This window comes from Muntiacus reevesi, chromosome X, assembly GCF_963930625.1.
Source record: "Muntiacus reevesi chromosome X, mMunRee1.1, whole genome shotgun sequence".
Lineage (NCBI taxonomy): Eukaryota > Metazoa > Chordata > Mammalia > Artiodactyla > Cervidae > Muntiacus > Muntiacus reevesi.
The window spans coordinates 49,766,991-49,789,625 of record NC_089271.1 but is presented as its reverse complement, the minus strand read 5'-3'; the positions used below and the strand labels follow the sequence as shown (position 1 = coordinate 49,789,625).

The following is a 22,635-nucleotide window of genomic DNA, read 5'->3' as shown; positions in this document are numbered from 1 at the left end:
CCATAGCTTGATTAAACAATGTTTCATGACAATACATTTCAATGTAGAAAAGCAACACTAGAAAATATCTACTGTACAACTGGAGAAATTTGAATCAGATCTGTAGATTAGATAATAATGCTATATCAATATTAATTTTGATTTTGATAACTATATTGTGATGATATAAGAGAATACCCTTGTTTTTAAGAAATACACACTGAATTATTACAAGATAAAGGGACATCATGTCTGCAAATACTTTCGAGTGTTTCAGAAAAAATATATATGTAAGATTATTTTATTATGTTTGCTTCAGAGAAAGAATATAATAAAATAGTAACATAGGAATTTGAGTGAAGGGCACACAGGAAATCTTCCTATTAGCAATTTTTCTGTAAAAAACTATTTAAAAATTAAAATGCTAATGGGGGAAGAGATAGGGAGTTTGGGATCTCCAGCTATATTTAAAATAGATAACCAACAAGGTCCTAGTGTATAGCACAGGGAATTTTGCTCAATGTTATATGGCAGCCTCAATTAGAGGGGAGTTTGGGGGAGAATGGATACATGTTTATGTATGGCTGAGTCCATTTGTTGTCCACCTGAAACTATCACAACATTGTTAATGGGCTATACTCCAAAATAAAAAGTAAAAATTAAACAGTTAAATATAACATTTGCATAACAGCACTTTCATTTACACACTCCAATTTCTTCATGATAAACAACTAGTTCAGGATTTGTGATCATTTGGACAAGAGCCATATCCAAGTTTTTCCTCTTTTCTTGGCATTTCTGATAAAAAAACTAAATAGCATGAACAGTGGTAGAAAACAATAAGTTATTTAAGAAATTTGTTTACCAGACCTCAAAAATCCTTTAGTCACTGACAATCAATATGCTAATTACAAAACTGTAACAACCACATAAAGGGAAACTATAGGAAGGCTGACATTTAAAAAAAACCATCTCAGACTTCCCTGATGGTCCAGTGATTAAGAATCTACCTACCAATGCAGGGGACACAGGTTTGATTCCTGATTCGGGAAGATTCCATATGTCTTGGGGCAGCTAAGCCTATGTGCCACAACTACTGAACTGCATTCTAGAGCCTGCAAGCCACAACTACTGAGCCTGTATGACACAACTACTAAAGCCCATGTGCCCTATAGCCCATGTTCTGCAACAAGAGAAGCTACTGCAATGAGAAGCCCATGCACCACAACTAGAGAGTAGCCCCCACTTGCTGCAACTAGAGAAAGCCTATGTGCAACAATGAAGATGCAGTGCAGGCAAAATAAATAAATAAAACTTAAAAAAAAAAACCAAACACCTCATACATGCTCTATCTTCAGTGGTGGCAGTCATGCAACTATTTATACAATTGTCAAAACTCATAAAACTATAAACTTAATATTGATGAATGTCATAGTACAAAAACTATAATTCAATAAATTTGGGAGGAGGGGGAGTGTCTCATGTTACCAGAAATTTCTGCAGTAAAAATGGACATTTTCCATACCTAGAGGTAGGAGTACAAATTGGTTCAATTAAGATAACAGAGAAAACCTTAGAAATCTGTTGTTATTTTTTTTTAAAGTTAATCATCAAAACTATGAAGCAGAGACAACTTATACTGCATATCCACTCAATACCCAACCCTGATAAGAGTAGTTATGTGTAAATGTTATCCAAATAGAATCTGGGATGCAGGTAGGCCTTAGTAGCCTGTTTTATGCAACCACTTGAAACAAACAGGGAGGCCCAAGGCCTGGCTGTCTTCAGAAACCATACCCATTCTTACCTTGAGCACATGGTACCACACTGAGGTGCCACCAAAGTCAATGTGAAAGTCTGTATAGCTATCCCGCACGCTCATGAGGCAGTACTTCTGCACATTGGGCCTCTCAAAGATACACTCCTCTGGCCACAAGTTCTCCACCCATGAAAGCTTCCGAACAATCTTGGGTGTCTCCACAAGGTTAGAAAGTCTATCAAGGAAGGGGTGGAGAGCAGATGTCAGCTGATTGGGAATTGACAGTTGAAGCCAGTATAAAATGCCCCCCATCCTAGTGAGAATCAGGGAAGACAAAGTTCTCTCCACAGAATCCCCAAGAGCACACAGTACACTTATTTTTGTAAGACAAGTCAGCATTCTCTTTCCACTCAGCTCTGGAAGTTCCAAGTTTCAGCTCCATAGCCATCCCCAGTCAAAGGTGATCATTTCCTCCACTGAATGCTCAGAATCTCCACACCCAGGCCCACTCACTTGGCACATGGTGTTTAACAGTATTGTACTGTCCCTATGTCACAGGGTCTTCTTTATGAAGATTAAGTAGAGAAACCTGTCAGAGCTCAGTTCCAGGTAAAGACGTGTTTACCTGAGACAGTGGAGCTATCCTGGGAGTTAAACAGTGACCATGCCACAATCTACATACCAGAAAAAAAAGGTCTAAGGAAGCTGTCCTGGATCTTGAAAGAGACAAAAATTAATTAAAACAGCCACTGAATAATCTATCCAATGCTAGAAACTGTAAAGGGGAAACATGATTTGGTTGTTATAATGTGAGCAACTACCCTAGAAAGTATAAACCAGCTCGCCATGCCAAAGGAAGAAACCACCCGGAGGAAGGGAGAGGAACACTAATACATACTCAGTATATACAAGTCCTAGGTACTCTGTGAGGCTTTTTACTTACCCCTGCTCCTCTTACCTGGTATCAGAGAATTCCAAACTAATAACATTGAGGACTTTCTCCCTCTTCCCGCTATAATAATATTTCACAAAATCACCAAGCTTCATCTTGCAATCAGCCTGGCGGGCCACATCAATCACATCAATCTCTTTGTCAGAACCTGGAATAAAGAGATAGGCTCTGCACCAAGTGACCTCAGGGACCAGGGAACACTCATCCCCTAACCGGTCCTAGAGTGACCTTACGCTGAAAACTTCTCTCAATGTATTTGTCTACACATATATGGGAAGTGGAGGATTCCCTGGTGGCTCAGATGGCAGAGTCTGCCTGCAATGCAGAAGACCTGGGTTCAATCCTTGGGTCAGAAAGATCCCCTGGAGAAGGAAATGGCAACCTACTCTAGTATTTTTGCCTGGAAAATCCCATGGATGGAGGAGCCTGGCAGACTACAGTCCATGCGGTCGCAAAGAGTCAGACACATATGGGAAGTGGGGGTAGGTGTTCCTCACATTCTGCTTAGACCTATGTGCCAGGTCCAGACATTCTAGGGCAACAGAAATGCCTGACACACGGTCTCACAGTACAATCCATCTGCCTGGGTCCTGCTTCCTCACTTCTCTTCCTCTCCCCTAAAACTCATGTCCAGAATACAACTAGCATATGAGGGCAAAAGTCAAAGGCTTTTTCATCTCAACAGAGTACAGAGAGGTCACAAAAATCTTTGGAATTCCCCAGGTAAAACATGTGGCTCAGTCTGGAGTTTGTGGTCTATTAGGAGGAAAAGGAAAAAAGACCAGGATTTTGGTTCTAGCTTTGCCTAAGAATGATGGCAAGGTACATCACATCAGATTTCCAAGATGGCCAGAAAAGAAATGAAAACTGGAAGGGAAGGGTCATATGTTTTGTTGGGAGTGAACAATGTCACAGTTAAGAGGGTCTGTGGTGCTTACCAACATAGTGTTCCACATCCCTCACAGTGAATGATGGTGAGGGCAACGTCATCCCCAATCCATCCTTCTTCAAGACCAGGATGGGCACACTGAAGCTATTCTCTTCCAGGAATTCCACGGTCAGCTGACTTCCAGTGGGCTTCAGAATCACTTCATCTGAACTGTGGGTCACAAAAGAGAAAGCATGAACCCTACAAGCTCTGCTACTGAAGGTCTCACTGGGTGCTTTCACTCACCAAAGGTGTGGGGTCTTCCTGAGGGGACCTAATGTGGGCTGGCAACTAATATGTGGCATAAACTTCACATCCCAGCTAATAAATGACCTATCGAAGGCAAGAAGCCAGGCCACTGGCAGAGGTGGGAAGTTAAATCCAGGATATCCTGTCAGTATGATGCTCTTGTCTAGATGACAAAGGAACAAATCAGTCAACAGCCTGCCCTGGAAGAAAAGACGTATCTGACAAGTTTAACTGATTTACACTAACCCAGAGCAGCACCTTGGGCTTCCCTGGTAGCTCAGCTGGTAAAGAATCCACCTGCAATGCAGGAGACCTTGGTTTGATTCCTGGGTCGGGAAGATTCCCTGGAGAAGGGATAGGCTACCCACTCCAGTATTCTTTGGCTTCCCTGGTGGCTCAGCTAGTAAAGAATCCACCTGCAATGCGGGAGACCTAGGTTTGATCCCTGAGTTGGAAAGATCTCCTGGAAAATGGAACAGCTACCCACTCCAATATTCTGGCCTGGAGAATTCCATAGACTGTATAGTTCATAGGGTCGCAAAGAGTCAGACACGACTGAGCGACTTTCACTTTCAGAGCAGTACCACCCCATTTTAAAATACTGGAAAATAGAGAAAAGACTGATTTAGAAAACAAAAACAATTTTTACAACCACTCTCTTGACATACATAGTTAGTTAACTAGAAAACAGGGGTTTCTGGTTTTCTTAAAATCATGTTGGAGAAAAAGATGGGCTATTTGACAAATTGTGTTGGGTTAAACATCTGGAAAAATATTAAGATCAATGTCTGGCTCATTCTTTACCTAATTCTAGATGGAACAAAGATTAAATTAGAAAAAAATAAAGCCAAAGGGTAGAAAAAATTATGGAAAAAGACAAGGCCCAGTGGCCACTAAAAATAGTAATAAGTAAATTTAACTACCTAAAATTAAAAATTTTCTGCATGGAAAGCTATTACAAATCAATAAGAAATAGGAAGTAACCCAACAGAAAAACTGTCAAACAATGTAAGCAGATAGGTAACAGAGAAGAAAAATAAAGATGACTTATAAATGCATCATAATATACATGCTTCCTTAATCACTAAAGAAATTCACATGGAGACAGTGAAATCTCATTTTTTATCTTATCAGAAAGGCAAAAAAAGTTTGATAATAAACAGTGTTAGCCAGGATAATAGGGAAATAGGCACGCTCACACATTGTTTAGTGGGAGTATGAAATAATGTGGTCACATTAGAAACAACCTAGCAATATCTACAAACATGCTTAAAGCATATATTCCTTAACCTAGCAGTTTTACTTTTAGGTAGTAAATCTACACATACTCTCACTCACATATGCAATCACTTAAGTACAAAGACATTCACTGCAGCATTTTTTTCCTAATAGCAAAATACTAGAATCAATTTAAATGTTCATCAAGAAGACTGCTTAAATAAATTATACATTCATACAATGGAGTACTAACTATCCATGAAAAGGAATGAAGAACATCAGTATATGCTGTTATGGATTGATCTCTAAGATACAGAATTTAGATTTTTAAAAAAGCAAGATATAGAACAGTGTTTCTACTTGTGTTTTTTAATTTTAAAAAAGGGGCAACTCATACATTCATATATGTTTGTATAAGCAAAAACTATTTCTGAAAGAATGCACAAGAAATTGGTTGACTTTGGAGAAGGAACCTGAGGGGGTAGGGTAAAAACGAGACTCATTGCCTTTAAATAAAACAAATATTAAGTTGAAGAAACACTTATAATCCTAAATAACATTTCATTTACAGGAGAGTTGAAAATGGTCAAATGAATTAAAAACTAAGCAAAAGACAGTGTTTCATTCATTAATTTTTCTAACTCATTATTTTTGTTCAAGTAATTTATTTTCAATAAGCCAATCTTAATTTTTTAAGGAAACAAATTTTTTCTTGATTGTAAAAGAAATACATGGCTACTCAAAAAAGTATTTTCCCAGAGAGTTTCCGCTTCTCTAAAATGAGAGAATTAAACTTCCTGGTTTCTAAGACTCTTTCTAGTTATAGCATTCCCTGGGTACATGTAAATATCCTCTCCTGACTGAGGCAAAAACTGCCTCTCTATCTACTCAAAGTTTCTACAAGTAGACCTTAACATACTCTGTACATCAAATGAAACTCTAACAATGTTTCTCAGAAACTGACTAAAACAGAAGATCTCCCCACAAAGGGAACTCACAGAGCCCTGCAGACATCCCCAAATGATGGAGGCACCTAGTGGGACAGCCAATGGAAAAGCTGAGAAGAGATGGGTCCCAGCTTCCCAGAGCAGTAGCGTTCACTGGCCCTTGGAGTAGGGGCTCCTCACCTGTCAAAGGTCCTACTCCGGAGCTCTCGAATGAATGTAGGGCTTCCCGTCTTCACTGGTTTCCCCTTGTGTGCATCATGGCCTTTGGAAGATACACGGCGTTTTTTCACTAAGCCAGAAAAAGACAAGAGACTGAGTCAAAATGGCTACAGGATATGGTTCTAAAAGCAAAAGCCTAAGCAGGTCCTGCTTCTCGTGCAATTTAACAACCCCCTGGAGCATCTGGAGTCAAGGAAGCCCTCATGGACTCAGAAAAGCACTTGGTGAGTATAGGTGCTTCCTTTGGGGAATCCCTAAATAATGGAGGGAGGTGAAACTGCATTTCTGCCCTCTCAGTGGAGCAGCTGCTATCCTACAGGGCCTACGTAAGCTTCTATTTCCCAAGGGAGACAAATCTGAAGCACTCAGGCAAAGGCAATTTCCCTTCCAAGCTTCCTTTGCTTTGTCTCTCTGGAATGTCTTCTCTTTAAAACCCCAAGATCTACTTACTAATGGAGGGCCCATGTAAGACCTCACAGTTGGGACAGTGGTAGAGGTCAATGTCAGCAGCCTTCTCCTCTTCAACACCAACACAACTAGAAAAGAGAAAATCAGCCAATGTTTGTGCAGATTTTATTTTTTATAAGGTCTAGAACTGTGCTGTTCAATACATAATTAAGTAAAATTTTAAATGCAGTTCCTCCATCACTCTAGGAACATTTCAAGTGCTCAGTAGCCACATGTGGTTACCATATTGGGCAGATTATCAAACTGTTTTGTCAACGCAAAAAGTTCTATTACACCACAACAGTCTAAAATAATTACAACAGAGCTAAAAATGTACAGACAATAAAGCTTCATTAAGACTCAGAATGAACAAAGCTGGAAGAGACTCTAGAGCACTGCTGTCTGACAGAAATATAATGTGAGTCAAATATGTAATTTTAAATGTTCTAATAGCCCCATTAAAAAGGTAAAAAGAAACAAGTGAAATTAATTTTAATAATAATTTAATAACATTTTATTTAACCAGTATATCTAAAATATTATTCCTACATAAAATCAAACATTTAAACTTTATTGAACAATTTATTAAATGAAAAGGAATGAAAACAGTGGTTCCCTTTAAGTAAAGGATTATATAACCTTATATAAGGTTATATATATATAAGGTTATATTATATATATATATATATAAGGTTATATTATGTATATATATGGTTATATAAGGTTATATAAATACAAGGTTATATATATATATAAGGTTATATACATATATAATATATATATAAGGTTATATATATATAACCTTATTATATTATAACCATTTTTTCTTCCTTATCTGTATTTCCTAATTTTCTACAATGAACATGCATTATTAATTTCATATTATAATATCTGAGAAAGATATAATTTTGAAAATCTGAGTTTACATGTATGTGAGCTAGTAATCTCACAAAATGTAAACCCTTCCTCACCAAAGAAGTCATCAGCAGCCCTCTAAAAATCTTTTGGCTAAGATCTAAGTCTTAAAATCTTTGGTCAGCCACACAGAAGAGGGAGCATAAAAATAAGGCAGAGCTCCAACCATTTTGGTTCAAGACTATGCTCATGAACTGACTTCCTGGGATCAGGACGCCACCTCCTTCCCCACAGCTAACCCTGTATATCTGTTGCACATCAATAAATTGGGGACATTTTATTTCATAAAAGCATTAGTCCATTACAGATTGGAAATTAAAAAAAAATACCCTGGTCCTTCACCTCAGAAAGTCTCAGAAGCACTGTGTTAGAACTTGGTCAGGCAGAAGTTGTACATTCTCCCAGACCCTTACAACTCAGGGCTGGGCTGGGGGTGGACGTCCCCCTCACTTTCCAGTGAGACTCTGAAATTATCTCTCCTCTATCCTTGTATAAGATCTCCTACTCTTCTGAGTTCTATATCATTCATCTATACCTCCTCCCACTCCTCTTCACTGTCAGTTACTCATCTCCCAAACATACCTTTTTCATTCATTGAAGAACCTTCTCACAGATTCCTCTCCATCTCAAGTCCTGCCAACCTCTCACATGACATAATAAAGGATATAGAGGCCTAACATCCCAGCCTCTTAGCACATTGACCTCATCTTCAGAGATTTCACTCCAATTTCAGCTACCAATTCTCACGGCCATTCCCCAAAACCCTATCAATACTTGCAACTGCTCCACCTCTGGAATACAAAATGCACACATCACTCTCTGACCACAAGATCATCCAGTCAGCTCTCATTCTTTACACCTGTTCTTTGCCCTCAAAATCTCTTGATTCTACTTTTCGTCCGTTCAACTACTATTGCCTTCACCCTTCTCCCCTATCTAGTTTATAGATTCCATCATTCCTCACTTCAACCATTCTCTTACAGATATACTGAGCTCACTTGCCCCACTGCCTTTACATTACTCCCACATGCAAATCCAAGCCCTGGCTCAATCCACTGAACCACTGAACATGGCTAGAAGGAAAAAAAATCATTCAATGGATTGGTGCCACAATAAACTGAGTGTCCAAAATATCTAAGTCATAGAATAACCAACACAACATTGAAGGAGAACGTTGGAAGATGGATGCTACATGACTCAAACACTGATTATAAAGCTACAGTAATCAGGACTTCCCTGGTGGTCCAGCAGTAAAGACTGTGCTTCCAATGCAGGGGTAGCAGCTTCAATTCCTGGTCAGAGAACTGAGATCCCACATGCTGCATGGTGCAGCAAAAAAAATTTTTTTTTCATTTATTTTTATTAGTTGGAGGCTAATCACAACATTGCAGTGGGTTTTGTCATACATTGACATGAATCAGCCATGGAGTTACATGTATTCCCCATCCCGATACCCCCTCCCACCTCCCTCTCCACCCGATTCCTCTGAGTCATCCCAGTGCACAAGCCCCAGGCATTGAACCTGGACTGGAGATCTGTTTCACATATGATAATATACATGTTTCAATGCCATTCTCCCAAATCATCCCACGCTCGCCCTCTCCCACATAGTCCAAAAGATTGTTCTATACATCTATGTCTTTTGCTGTCTCACATATAGGGTTATTGTTACTATCTTTCTAAATTCCATACATATGCGTTATTATACTGTATTGATATTTTTCTTTCTGGCTTACTTCATTCTGTATAATAGGCTCCAGTTTCATCCACCTCATTAGAACTGATTCAAATGCATTCTTTTAGAAGCTGACATTCTAATGGTTGATGCAGACAAGAAACAAAGTAACTCAATGTATCAGTGAAATATATTGTGCCTTAGATAGTAAGAGGAGCTAAGTAGAAAAATAAAGCAAAAGGGGAATATGTATGCATGTGTAAGCAAGTATATACACACACACCATGGGGTGGGGGGTGGCAAGAGGAATGACAGTGGTGCTGGAATTTTAGGTAGGGCAGCCGGGAAGGACTCACTGACAAAACAACTTTTGAATTGTTGTTTTGACCTGAAGGAAGTAAAGGAGCAAGCCATATGTATATGAGAGAAGAGCATCCCAATTAGAACAGCAAGTACAAAGGCCCTGTGGTGGGAGTCTGCCTAGATTATTAAGGCAACAGAGAGGAGGAGAGTGCAAGGGGGACAATAACAGGTTGGAAGGGCTCATGCAATAGGGTCCTGTAGACCATCATAAAGAACTTTGGCTTTTCCTGAGTGAAGAACTGGGTGAAATCCACCAGAGGATTGCGAGCAGGGATGTGATGTGATCTTAATTACATCTCTGGCTGCTCCTTGTGTTTCTTAGTGCACTCTTTTTCTCCTGTCCCCTTCTTAAATGTTGACATTTCTTAGGTCCTCTTGCCTGGACACCCTTTTCTCATTTTTCCTCGTTGGTTTCACTCACTCCCAGGGCTCCATGTGCCCTGTATGTACTTACAACTGCAAGCCAGATCTCTCTGGTGAGTTTCAGATCACTCCCTTGAAATGTCTCCTGGATATTTCTACTGGATAGTCCACTTACATAGATAGCACTTCAAATTAACATGTCCAAATTCAACTTGACCCTGACTCTCCAGCAACTGCACCCAAGCCTGGTGATACAGGCAGCCAGCTGAGAATCAATTCAGGGAGGCAGGGAAGCAGCAAGAAGTAGGACCACAGGTGAGCTAAAGCTCCAGGTCTCCAGGACAAACTACACTGTCCCATTGAACTTCACATACAAAACACAAATTCAAAGGTAAAACTATTAGGAATTTCAAGATAACAACCACATAGCATTAAACCTCAAGCATGGGCATGGGGCCCCCTCTCAAATATGAGGCTGTGTGTGACTACAGTGGTCACACGTACCATGAAGCCAGCCTTGCTCTAAAAACCCAGCTCAACTCTCAGTGCCAAGCTCTTTCTGGTCTCTGGCACTCATCACACATGGCTCCTTGTGCCCAGAACATTCCTTCCCTTTCTCTTCCCCACTCCCATGCCACCCACCCCCCACCAACTATCTTTATTTCAGCACTCACCCTACAGACTTGCTATTGCCTGTTTACTTGCTATCTGCCTCTACTACATACAGCAGACGGCATCTCTTGTTCACCCCAAGTCCTTACGTTATCCATCTCCCAAGTCAGCTTATTATTCAATCCAATTCACTGGGCTAGATAACATCTCACATCAGGCTTCTGGCTGCACTGTCTCAATAATTATCACCTGGACCAAGGTTCCTAAATGCTGTTGTGCTTCCCTAGTGAGGAGGACAATTATCACAGCACCAGGTCTCAAGATTAAGATGAATAATTTCCAACATGTACCACAGAGCTTGGCACATGGCAGGTATTCAGTATTTGGATGTAAGTTGGTGCACAAATTCAATAAACATTGATTGAAAATAGCTACTGCCCTCATGGAGTGGACATTCTAGAGGGGGGACAGGTGGTGAAAAATAGTTTCATAAATGCTATAAAATAAAGCAGGGTAAGGGGATGGTGAGTGAATCTGAAGTCTTCATAAAAGGAATTGAGAAGAAAAGTGAGCTATGAATATATTATCACCCATATATTATCACATTTAATCTCTACAACAAACCAGGGCATCTATACAGTATTCAGAAACACAGAGTTTAAAAGTACAAACTTGGGAGCAAAACTGCCTGGGTTTAAATCTCACCTCTGCCACTTGTACTAATTGTGTGAACTTATGCAGTTTACTTAACCTTGCTGTGCCTCAGCATCTATAAAATGAGAATATTAATAGTACTTCACCTCATAGGGTTGTTAGGCTTAAATGAGCTCAAGTAGGTAAAGAAACTGAGAGTACCTGGCACATCATTATTAATATTATTCTAACTTAACAGATGAGAAATCTGAGTAGGTAAATAATTTGTTGGTCATTACAAAACTAATAAATAAAAGAGCAGGATAAAAATCTGGATCCGTTTGACTCCACTATTCCACTACAATATATAATCAGAATATAACGTAGGGTTATTAGTAGAGTACAAGTGCTAAGAGAATACAAAAGTGGGCATTTAACCCTTCCAGAGTTTGAAACTAAGACGGGGACTAAGGGCTGGAGACGCTTAAGAGGTAACAAGATTGCTCAGGATCTTGTCTAGCTTCTTATGTGCTCAAGCTCTGCTCTCTGAGGATGTCCAAAAAGCCAAGTGCTGTCACCACCTATGCCTGGAAAAACAATATCTTCTTTCATCAATAAAAAGGAAAAAGAACATATTTTACTTTTCTTCATTATTCAAAAACTATCAGAAAATTCAAGTCAAATTCTGGTTCCTGCAACAATCTTGATCAGGCCAAACACAATCTATAAAAACAGGGGTGACCCATCCCTAGATGCTGAGGCACTCACCATTCATACCAATTCCCCGCCTCCAAGCACATAGAACTGGAGGAGTACAAAGAACACCGATCAAGTTTCAGTGTACCAGGGAAGTTTCTTTTCTGGTCTACCCAGTCTCTGGCACATAACTCTGCCAATCACAGATTTCACTAAATTCTGGATGCACCAAAAGAACTATTCTATATGTTCTGACATGCACACAAACAAGGTGTCACCTCTATCTCCCCAAAAAACCCAAGCAAACAAAAAATCCTCTTGTGATCCCTTCTGTTATTGCTTATTACTCTATTCCCCTGTATACCAAAGCCCTTCAAAACAAAAACTTGACTCCTTTCACAGCAAATACTGTATCAATATATACTCAAAATCTAATCACTTCTCATCACCACTGACTCTGGTCCAAATCACCATTACCTAATTAGATGAGTGTTTTCTCAAATATTAGGGCACAACAGAAATACCTGGAAAACTTGTTAAGACAGATTCCTAGGTCTGTCTCCAGAGATCCTAATTTGATAGATCTGGGGTGGGGCCCAGAAATGTGCATTTCTAACCAGACCCCAGGTGATGCTGATGCTGCTGGTCCAAGGACCACACTTTAAGAAATAATGATCTACAGTGATCCCAAACTCTCCCTGCTTCATCTCATACTCCTCATCTTGAGTCTGTCCTCACAACAGCCAAAGCCTAAACCAGATCACAACTCTCCTTCACTCAAAATTTTTCTGTGGTTCCCGTCCCACTTGGCATAAAAACAACTTAACAACGGGTCACAGGGCCCTATACCTGTGGTTCTCAAACTTGAGTGTGCATTAGAATCACCTGGAAGGTTTGTTAAACCATAGCTTCCTGGAGTCGACCCCCAGTTTCTGATTTGGTATGTCTGCGGGAGGACAATAGACTTTGCCTAACCAGTTCCCAGGTGATGTTGATCCTGCTGGTCCTACTTGGAGAACCATTGATCTACCTGATTTATGCCCCCATCCCCACTCCCAGCCCCTATCATCAGCTTCTACTACTCTCTCCTCACTCTGTCTAGTAACACTGGCTTCTTCGATATAATTGGAATGGTAACATGCCAGGCGTGCTCCCCACTCAGGTCCCTTATTTCCTCTACCTGGAACCCTCTTCCCCAACTTCCCTCCCTCACTTTCCTTCAGGTCTCTGCTCAAGTGTCACCCATATAATCACCCTATACACCAATAAAATAACTATGCCTCCAGCCCTGGAGATGGCACTCCTTTTCATCCTGCTTTACATTTCTCTACAGCACTATCACTTAACACACTATATGAAAGTGAAGTGAAAGTGTTAGTTGTTCAGTCATGTCTAACTGTTTGCAACCCTAAGGACTGTAGCCCTCCAGTCTCCTCTGTCCATTGAATTCTCTAGGCAAGAATACTGGAGTGGGTAGCCATTCCCTTCTCCAGGGGATCTTCTCAATCCAAGGATCAAATTTAGGTCTCCTGCAGTGCAGGCAGATTCTTTACTGTATGAGCCACCAGGGAAGCCAAACACACTATATATTTACCTGTAAGCATACTGTCTCATATTCACTGCTGTATCCACTCTCCCAGTATCTAGAAAATACCATAGCACACACCTACTGAATAAGTAAGTCTATAAATGAGTGAATAAATGAATGAATTGGTCTTGTTTTCTAACATGAAATAATCTAGAGGTCACAGCCTGTGTGTCATTCATCTCTATCTCCTACAGCTCTTAGCTCACTCCTTAGCAAAGAGTAAATACTCAAGAAATATTTATTTCATTAATATTCTAGGTGACAGCCAGAACTGGGTATCTACTATGTGTTAGGACTGTGCTAGGCACTTTACAGAGGTTCTCTTACTAATCTTCATAACAACCAATGAAATAGAGATCCTTTCTGTTTTAAAGCTAAGACAGCATGCCCAAAACTAATGCAATTACTGTGAAATCTACACTTCAATTAAAAAAAATTTAAATATATGAGTAAAGCTGAGAAAGCAGACACTTAGAGAGGTGAAGTGACCTACCCAAAGAAATGGGGCTAGTAAAAGGGAAAGTTAGGATTCCAGGCCAGTTTTTCATCACTATTCCTCTATTACCAAAAGCAGATGTTCATTTAGCTCCCCTAACTCATTCCTGGGCATCATGCCTATGAGGTCTTCTGGTCTGAATTTTTATAACTCCTCTTGGATACTGACTACCCATCCTTTGGTACATATTCGCCATCCCAAATTTCTCCTAGGTGAGTTGGGGCAAAAATTATGCTACCCCACTGGTGAAGGAATGGCTCTGAATCTGGATTTTGGAGGTTATATGAATTTACAAGTATGATAAAATGTATAGAACTAAATACACATATACACAAATGAGTATGTGTAAAACTGGTGAAATTGGAATAAGATTGGTGGGTTGTACCATTGCAGTTATATAAGATACCACCATGGAGGAAACCGCGTAAAGGTACAAAGGCCCTCCACATACATTTTTTGCAACTTCCTAAAAAAAGAAAAAAAAAGAATGTAAAGGACTAAGGCTGAGACTTTCCTGGTGGCTCAGATGGTAAAGCGTCTGCCTACAATGCGGGAGACCCAAGTTCTATCCCTGGGTCGGGAAGATCCTCTGGAGAAGGAAATGGCAACCTACTCCAGTACTCTTGCCTGGAAAATCCCATGGAAGGAGGAGTGTGGTAGCCTACAGTTCATGGGGTTGCAAAGAGTCAGATACAACTGAGCAACTTCACTTTCACTTTTCATGAATCTATAATTATTAAAAAATAAAATTTATTTTAAAAATATGCCACTCCAAAGACAACCTATGAGCCCTGACAGAGCAGGCTGTCCTTCTGATCCTTCTAACTCCACACCCTACAAGACTTTCTCCAGGCCAGGGATTCAGCAGCCCATACACTGCATCTAGTAAACTCTGAATATGAATGCTAGGCCTTCTCTTCCCTTTGCTACACACTCTCAAAGCTGTGGGTTACCCTTCTGCTGCTTTAAAGAGAGTGGTATTCACTTTAACTTGATTTCACTTGGAACAAAAATGTGGAGTGTGTGTGAGCTTATAAGCCTGATTTTTTCTATCTCCCACTTGAAAATGGTTTAACCTAACAGTGCCTTATACTATCTACAGTATTATATCCTATAGCAAAAGTCCAAGGAACCCAAGTTTGACTTGTGGTTGAACTAACTGGCTGTGTAGCTTTGAGCAAGCTATTTAACTTCATGAGAGAAAATAACAGCTCCAAAGAGCTATTTGAAAGATTAATTGGTTACTTTTGGTTGAGGAATAATGGAGTAAATGCACTTCTCCCTATTATTCTCACTAAGTACAGCTAAAAATCTCAGACATTAAGAAAAATAAAAGGTAAGATGACTCTGAAAAATGGAGAGAAGGCAGCCTGACCAGATGACAGCAGGACCTGAGGTAGTGAGTGCCAACAGACAGCAAGTGGGGTAACCCGGACTTCTACTTCTACCTGGCAGTAAAGAGTAGTACCTACCCCTTACCCTGAAAATGAAGTGCAGTGTCTAAAGAAGTCTGCAAATACATAAGATATAATAATACCTAGAGTCTCATAACATAATACCCAAAATATTCAGGATATAATGAAAATAATGACTCAGCTTATCAAGAACAAAAATAACACAGCTTCAATGAACTAAGAAAATCAGTAATCTCACTAATGAGGTGACACAGATGCTGGAATTACCTGATGGATTTTAAAGGAAAAACCACAAAAATGCTTCAATAACAATTACAAACATGCCAGAAACGAATAAATAAAAAGTATAAGCAAAAACTAGAATCTCTACAAAAAAATAGAAGATATAGAAAAGAACCAATTTCACTTTTAGAAAAAACTGTTGTTGCTTAGTCACTAAGTCATGTCCGACACTTTTGAGACTCCATAGACTGTAGCCCACCAGCTCCTCTGTCCATGGGATTTCCCAGGCAAGAATACCAGAGTGGGTTGCCATTTCCTTCTCCATGGGAATCTTCCCAACCGAGATCAAATCGGCGTCTCCTGTATTGGCAGGCAGATTCTTTACCACTGAGCCACCAAGGAAGCCCTTAGAAAAAACTAAAGCAACTTAAATGAAAACTCACTGCATGGGCTCAACGGCAGAAAGTAGACAACAGAGGGAAAAAATAGTAAACCTAAAGACAGAACAATAGAAACTATCCAATCTGAACAACAGAAAGAAAACAGATTGAACTATGAACAACTATAAGTCAAATAACGGACAATCTAGAAGAAATAGATTAATTCTTAGAAACATACAACCTGACAAAACTGCATCAGGAAGAAATAGAAAATTTGAAGAGACTAATAAGGAGACTGAATCAGTAATAAATAAAAAAAATTTCCCAAAGAGAAGACAAGCCCAGGACCAGATGGCTTCATTGGTAAATTTTATCAAACATTTAAAGAAGAATTACCACCAATTTTTCTCAAACTCTTTTTAAAAAATCAAAGAGAAAGGAACACTCCAGAACTCATTTTATGAGGCCAGGATTACCCTGATACCAAAGACAGATAAGAACATTACATGAAAAGAAAACTACAGGTCAATATCCCTGATGAATACACATGGAAACATTCTCAATAAAATACTAGCAAACCAAATTCAGCAGCAAACTAAAGGGAACATTTCCCAGGATCAAACGGGATTTATCCTTGAAACACAAAGCTGGTTCAACATAAACAAATTAATAGAATGAAAGAAAAAAGTGATCTCAAAAGAAGATACAGAAGCATTCGACAAAATTCAACACTGATTTATAAACACTCAGTGGGGTATAGAAGAAATGTACTTCAACATAGTAAAGGTCATATAAGATAAGCCCACAGCTAACATCAGACTCAGTGGTATATGGTTGAAAGCTTTCCTTCTAAGATCAGGAACAAGACAAGGATACTCACTCTCACCACTTCTATTCAACAGAGTACTAGAAATCCCAGTCAGAGCAATCAGGCAAGGGAGGGGAAAAAGGCATCAGAATTGGAAAGGAAGAAGCAAAATTATCTCTGTTTGCAGATGACATGATTTTATATATAAGAAATCCTAAAATTCATCCCCAAACTGTTATAGCTAATCAATAAATTCTATAAAGTTGCAGGATAAAAAATTAACATGTGGGACTTCCCTGGGGTTGAGAATCAACCTGCCAAAGCAGGGGACACCAAATCAACCTCTGATCTGGGAAGATCCCAAATGCCATGAGGCAACTAAACCCATGCACCAAAACTGCTGAAGCCCATGGGCCTAGAACCCATGTTCTACAACAAGAGAGGTCACCATAATGAGAAACCTGCACACTGCAATGAAGAGAAACCCCTGCTTACTGCAACAGAGAAAGTCCACATGCAGAAACAAAGACCTAGCACAACCAAAAACAAAAAATTAATTTAAAAAATTAATATTAAAAAATCAGTAGCATGTTTATACACCAAAAACATTATCTGAAAAATAAATAAAACAATTCCATTTACAATAGTGCCAAAAGCTATAAACTACTTAGGAATAAATTTAATCAAGAAGGTGAAAGATCTCTACACTAAAAACTACAAGACATCAGTGAAAGAAACTGAAGAAAACACAAGAAATGGAAGGATATCCTGGGTTCATGGATTGGAAGAATCAATATTGTTAAAAAGTCCACATTACCCAAAGCCATCTACAGATGCAAAACAATCCTTATCAAGATTCCAATGGTAATGATACAGAGAAGATTACCATGGCCCCTGTGCAAGTCAGTCAGTGCAGTTGGTCACTTGTGTCTGACTCTTTGCAACCCCGTGGAATGCAGCACTCCAGGCTTCCCTGTCCATCATCAACTTCTGGAGCTTGTTCAAACTCAAGTCCATTGAGTCGGTGATGCCATCCAATCATCTCATCCTCTGTTGTCCCCTTCTCCTCCTGCCTTCAATCTTTCTCAGCACCCGGTCTTTTCTAATGAGTCAGTTCTTCACATCAGGTAGCCAGATTATTGGAGCTTCAGCTTCAGCATCAGTCCTTCCAATGAATATTCAGGACTGACTTCCCTTAGGATTGACTGGTTTGATCTTCTTGCAGCCCAAGGGATTCTCAAGAGTCTCCTCCAATGCCACACTTCAAAAGCATCAATTACTCAGCACTCAGCTTTCTTTACAGCCCAACTCCCACATCCATACATGACTACTAGAAAAGCTATAGCTCTGACTAGACAGATCTTTGTCGGCAAAGTAATGTCTCTGCTTTTTAATATGCTGTCTAGATTGTTTCTCATAGCTTTTCTTCCAAGGAGCAAGCATCTTTCAATTTCACGGCTGCAGTCACCATCTGCAGTGATTTCTGGAGCTTAAGAAAATAGTCTATCACTGTTTCCATTGTCTCCCCATCTATTTGCCATGAAATGATGGGACCAGATGCCATGATCTTAGTTTTTTGAATGCTGAAGTTTTAAAACAGCTTTTTCACTTTCCTCTTTCACTTTCATCAAGAGGCTCTTTAGTTCTCTTTGCTTTCTGCCATAAAGGTGGTGTCATCTGCATATCTGACATTATTGATATTTCTCCTGGCAATCTTGATTCCAGCTTGTGCTTTATCCAGCCTGGCATTTCACATGATGTTCTCTGCATATAAGTTAAATAAGCAGGGTGACAATATACAGCCTTGACATACTCCTTTCCCAATAAGAAACCAGGCTGTTGTTCCATGCCTGGATCTAATTGTTGCTTCTTGACTTGCATTCAGATTTCTCAGGAAACAGGTAAGGTGGTCTGGGATTCCCATCTCTTAAAGAATTTTCCACACTTTGTTGTGATCCACACAGTCAAAGGGATTCACAGTCTATGAAGCAGATGTTTTTCTGGAATTCGCTTGCTTTTTCTATGATCCACAGGACGTTGGCAATTTGATCTCTCATTCCTCTGCTTTTTCTAAGCCCAGCTTGTACATCGGTTCACGTGTTGTTGAAGCCTAGCTTGGAGAATTTTGAGCATTATTTTGCTAGCATGTGAAATGAGTGCAATTGTGCAGCAGTTTGAATGCTCTTTGGCATTGGAATGAAAACTGAACTTTTCCAGTCCTGTGGCCACTGCTGAGTTTTCCATATTTGCTGGCATATTGAGTGCAGTACTTACACAGCATCACCTTTTAGGATCTGAAATAGCTCAGCTGGAATTCCATCAGCTTCATTAGCTGTGTTCATAGTGATGCTTCCTAAGGCCCACTTGACTTCTCATTCCAGGATGTCTGGCTTGAGGTGAGGGATCACACCATCATTATTATCTGGGTAATGGAGATCTTTTTTGCGTAGTTCTTCTGTGTATTCTTGTCACCTCTTCTTAATATCTTCTGGCTCTGTTAGGTTCATACTGTTTCTGTCCTTTATGGTGCCCATCTTTGCATGAAACGTTCCCTTGGTATTTCTAATTTTTTTGAAGAGCTCTCTAATCTTTCCCATTCTATTGTCTTCCTCTATGTCTCTGCATTCATCACTGAGGAAAGCTTTCTTATCTCTTCTTGCTATTCTTTGGAACTTTGCATTCAGATGGATATATCTTTCCTTTCCTCCTTTGCCTTTCACATCTCTTTTCTTAGCTATTTGTAAGGCCTCCTCAGACAACCATTTTGCCTTTTGTGCATTTCATTTTCTTGGGGATGGTTTTGATCACTGCCTCCTGTACATGTTACGAACCTCCATCCATAGTTCTTCTGGCACTCTATCAGAGCTAATCCCTTCGATCTATTTGTCACTTTCACTGTATTTGTCACTATCAGAGCTAATCCCTTGAATTATCACTTCCACTGTAAGGGACTTGATTTAGGTCATACCTGAATGGTCTCACAGTGGCTTTCTCTACTTTCTTCAATTTAAGTCTGAATTTGCCAATAAGGAGTTCATGATCTGACCCATAGTCAGTTCCTGATCTTGTTTTTGCTGACTGTATAGAGCATCTCCATCTTCAGTTGTGAAGAATATAATCAGTCTGATTTTAGTAGTGACCATCTGGTGATGTCCATGTGTAGAGTCTCCTCTTGTGTTGTTAGAAGAGAGTGTTTGCTATGACCAGTGCATTCTCTTGGAAAAACTTTATTAGCCTTTGCCCTGCTTCATTTTGTACTTCAAGGCCAAACTTGCCTGTTACTCCAGGCATCTCTTGATTTCTTACTTTTGCACTCCAGTCCCCTATAATGAAAATGACATCTTTTTTGGGTGTTAGTCCTAGAAGGTCTTGTAGGTCACCATAGAACCATTCAACTTCAGCTTCTTTGGCATCAGAAGTTTGGGCATAGACTAGGGATACTATCATATACAATGGTTTGTGTTGGAAAGGAATAGAGATCATTCTGTCATTTTTCAGATTGCATCCAAATACTGCATTTTGGACTCTTCTGTTGACTATGATGGCTACTCCATTTCTTCTAAGGGATTCTTGCCCAAATAGTGGATATAATGGTCATCTGAATTAAATTCGCCTATTCTGGTCCATTTTAGTTTGCTGATTCCTAAAATGTTGATGTTCTCTTGCCATCTCCTGTTTGACCACTTCAATTTATCTTGATTCATGGACCTAACATTCCAGGTTCCTATGCAATATTGTTCTTTACTGCATCAGACTTTACATCCATCACCAGTCATATCCACAGCTGGGCACTGTTTTTGCTTTGGCTTAGCCTCTTCATTCTTCCTGGAGCTATTTCTCTACTCTTCCCCAGTAGCATATTGGGCACTTACTAACCTGGGGAGTTCATCTTTCAGTGTCATATCTTTTTGCCTTTTCATACTGTTCATGGGGTTTCAAGGCAAGAATACTGAAGTGGTTTGCCATTCCCTTCTCTAGTGGACCACGTTTTGTCAGAACTCTCCACCATGACCCAGCCATCTTGGGTGGCCCTACACGGCATAGTTCATAATTTCATTGAATTAGACAAGGCTGTCATCCATGTGATCAGTTTGGTTAGTTTTCTGTAAGTGTGGTTTTCATTCTGTCTGTCCTCTTATGGATAAGGATAAGAGGCTTGTGGAAGCTTCCTGATGTGATGGACTGGCTGTGAGGGAATCTGGGTCTTGCTTTGATGGGCAGGGTCATGCTCAGTATATCTTTAATCCAATTTTCTGTTGATGGGTTGGGCTGTTCCCTACCTTTAGTTTGGCCTGAGGTAGGGGTAATGATGACCTCCTTCAAAAGGATTTATGCCAGCATGCCATGGCTCCGAGGACTGTTGCATTCATTGCCTCTGATCCCACGGCAGGTCACTGTCGACCCATGTCTCTGCCGGAGACTCCTGGACACTCACAGGCAAGTCTAGCTCAGTCTCTTGTTGGGTCACTGCTACTTTCTCCTAGGTCCTGGTACACACAAGGTTTTGTTTGTGCCCTCCAAGAGTCTGTTTCCCCAGTCCTATGGAAGTCTGTATTCAAATCCCACTGGCCTTAAAGTCAAATTCCCTGGGGGTTCTCAGTCCCTATGCCAGATCCCTAGGTTAGGTAATCTGTTATGGGCCCTAGAACTTTCACAAAAGTGTGAGAATTTCTTTGGTATAATTGTTCTCCAGTTTGTGGGTCATCTGCTCAGTGTAAGGATGACATGCAAATTCATGGAGCATTTCATATTTTTGAATTGAGAAGAGTAGCACTGAAACATATACACTACCATATGTAAAATAGGTAACCAGTGGGGATTTGTTGTATGACTCAGGGAGCCAGACCCAGTGCTCTGTCACAATATAGAGGGGTGGGATGGGGTGGGAGAAAGGAGGAAGGTTCAAGAAGGAGGGGACATATGTATACCTGTGGCTGATTCATGCTGATGTATGGCAGAAACCAACAAAACATTATAAAGTAATTACCCTCCAATTCAAAATAATTTTTTAAAATATGCCAATGGAATTTTTTTAAAAGAAGTAGAAAAAACAACATTCAAATTTATATGGAACCACACAGGACCCAGAATAGCTAAAGCAATTCTGATAAAGAAGAAAGTGGGAAGTATCATATTTCCTGATTTCAAATTGTATTACAAAGTTATGGTAATCAAAACAGTGTGGTACTAGCATAAAAACAGACCCATAGACCAAAGGAGCAGTATCAAGGGCCCAGAAATAAACCCTGCATACATGGTCAACTAATATTGGACAAGGGAGTCAGGAATACTCGGTGTAGAAAAGACAGCCTCTTAAATGGTGCTGGGAAAATTGGATATTCAAATGTAAAAGGAGGGGCGGTCCTAAGATAGCAGAGGAATAGGACAGAGAGACCACTTTCTCCCCCACAAATTCATCGAAGGAACATTTCAACGCTGAGCAAATTCCACAAAACAACTTCTGAATGCTGGCAGAGGACATCAGGCATCCAGAAAGCCAGTCCATTGTCTTCAAAAGGAGGTAGGAAAAAATATAAAAGATAAAAACAGAAACAAAAGAGGTAGGGACATAGATCCGTCCCAGGGAGGGAGTCTTAAAAAAGAGAGAGGTTTCTAAACACCAGGAAACACACTCACTGGCAAGTCTGTGGCAAGTCTTGGAACCTCAGACAGAAACATAACCAGGAGGAAAAATAATTAAAACTCACAGATTACATGCCTAACAGCAACTCCCAATGGACAAGCAGCGCAGACGCTCATATCTACCACTA

At 39.9% G+C, this 22,635-nt stretch overlaps 1 protein-coding gene across 5 annotated transcripts in view; it reads right to left on the bottom strand.

The window, feature by feature from the left end:
- PHF8 (PHD finger protein 8) overlaps positions 1-22,635 on the bottom strand; it is a 99,804-nt gene that overhangs the window by 58,559 nt on the left and 18,610 nt on the right. For all 5 annotated transcript variants that reach the window (XM_065915390.1, XM_065915392.1, XM_065915391.1 and 2 more), the window contains exons 3-7: positions 6,702-6,787; positions 6,213-6,321; positions 3,629-3,789; positions 2,697-2,838; positions 1,787-1,973 (exon numbers count right to left, since the gene is read on the bottom strand). In XM_065915390.1, the coding sequence (XP_065771462.1) occupies positions 1,787-1,973; positions 2,697-2,838; positions 3,629-3,789; positions 6,213-6,321; positions 6,702-6,787 (685 nt within the window). The remainder of the gene's footprint in view (positions 1-1,786; positions 1,974-2,696; positions 2,839-3,628; positions 3,790-6,212; positions 6,322-6,701; positions 6,788-22,635) is intronic.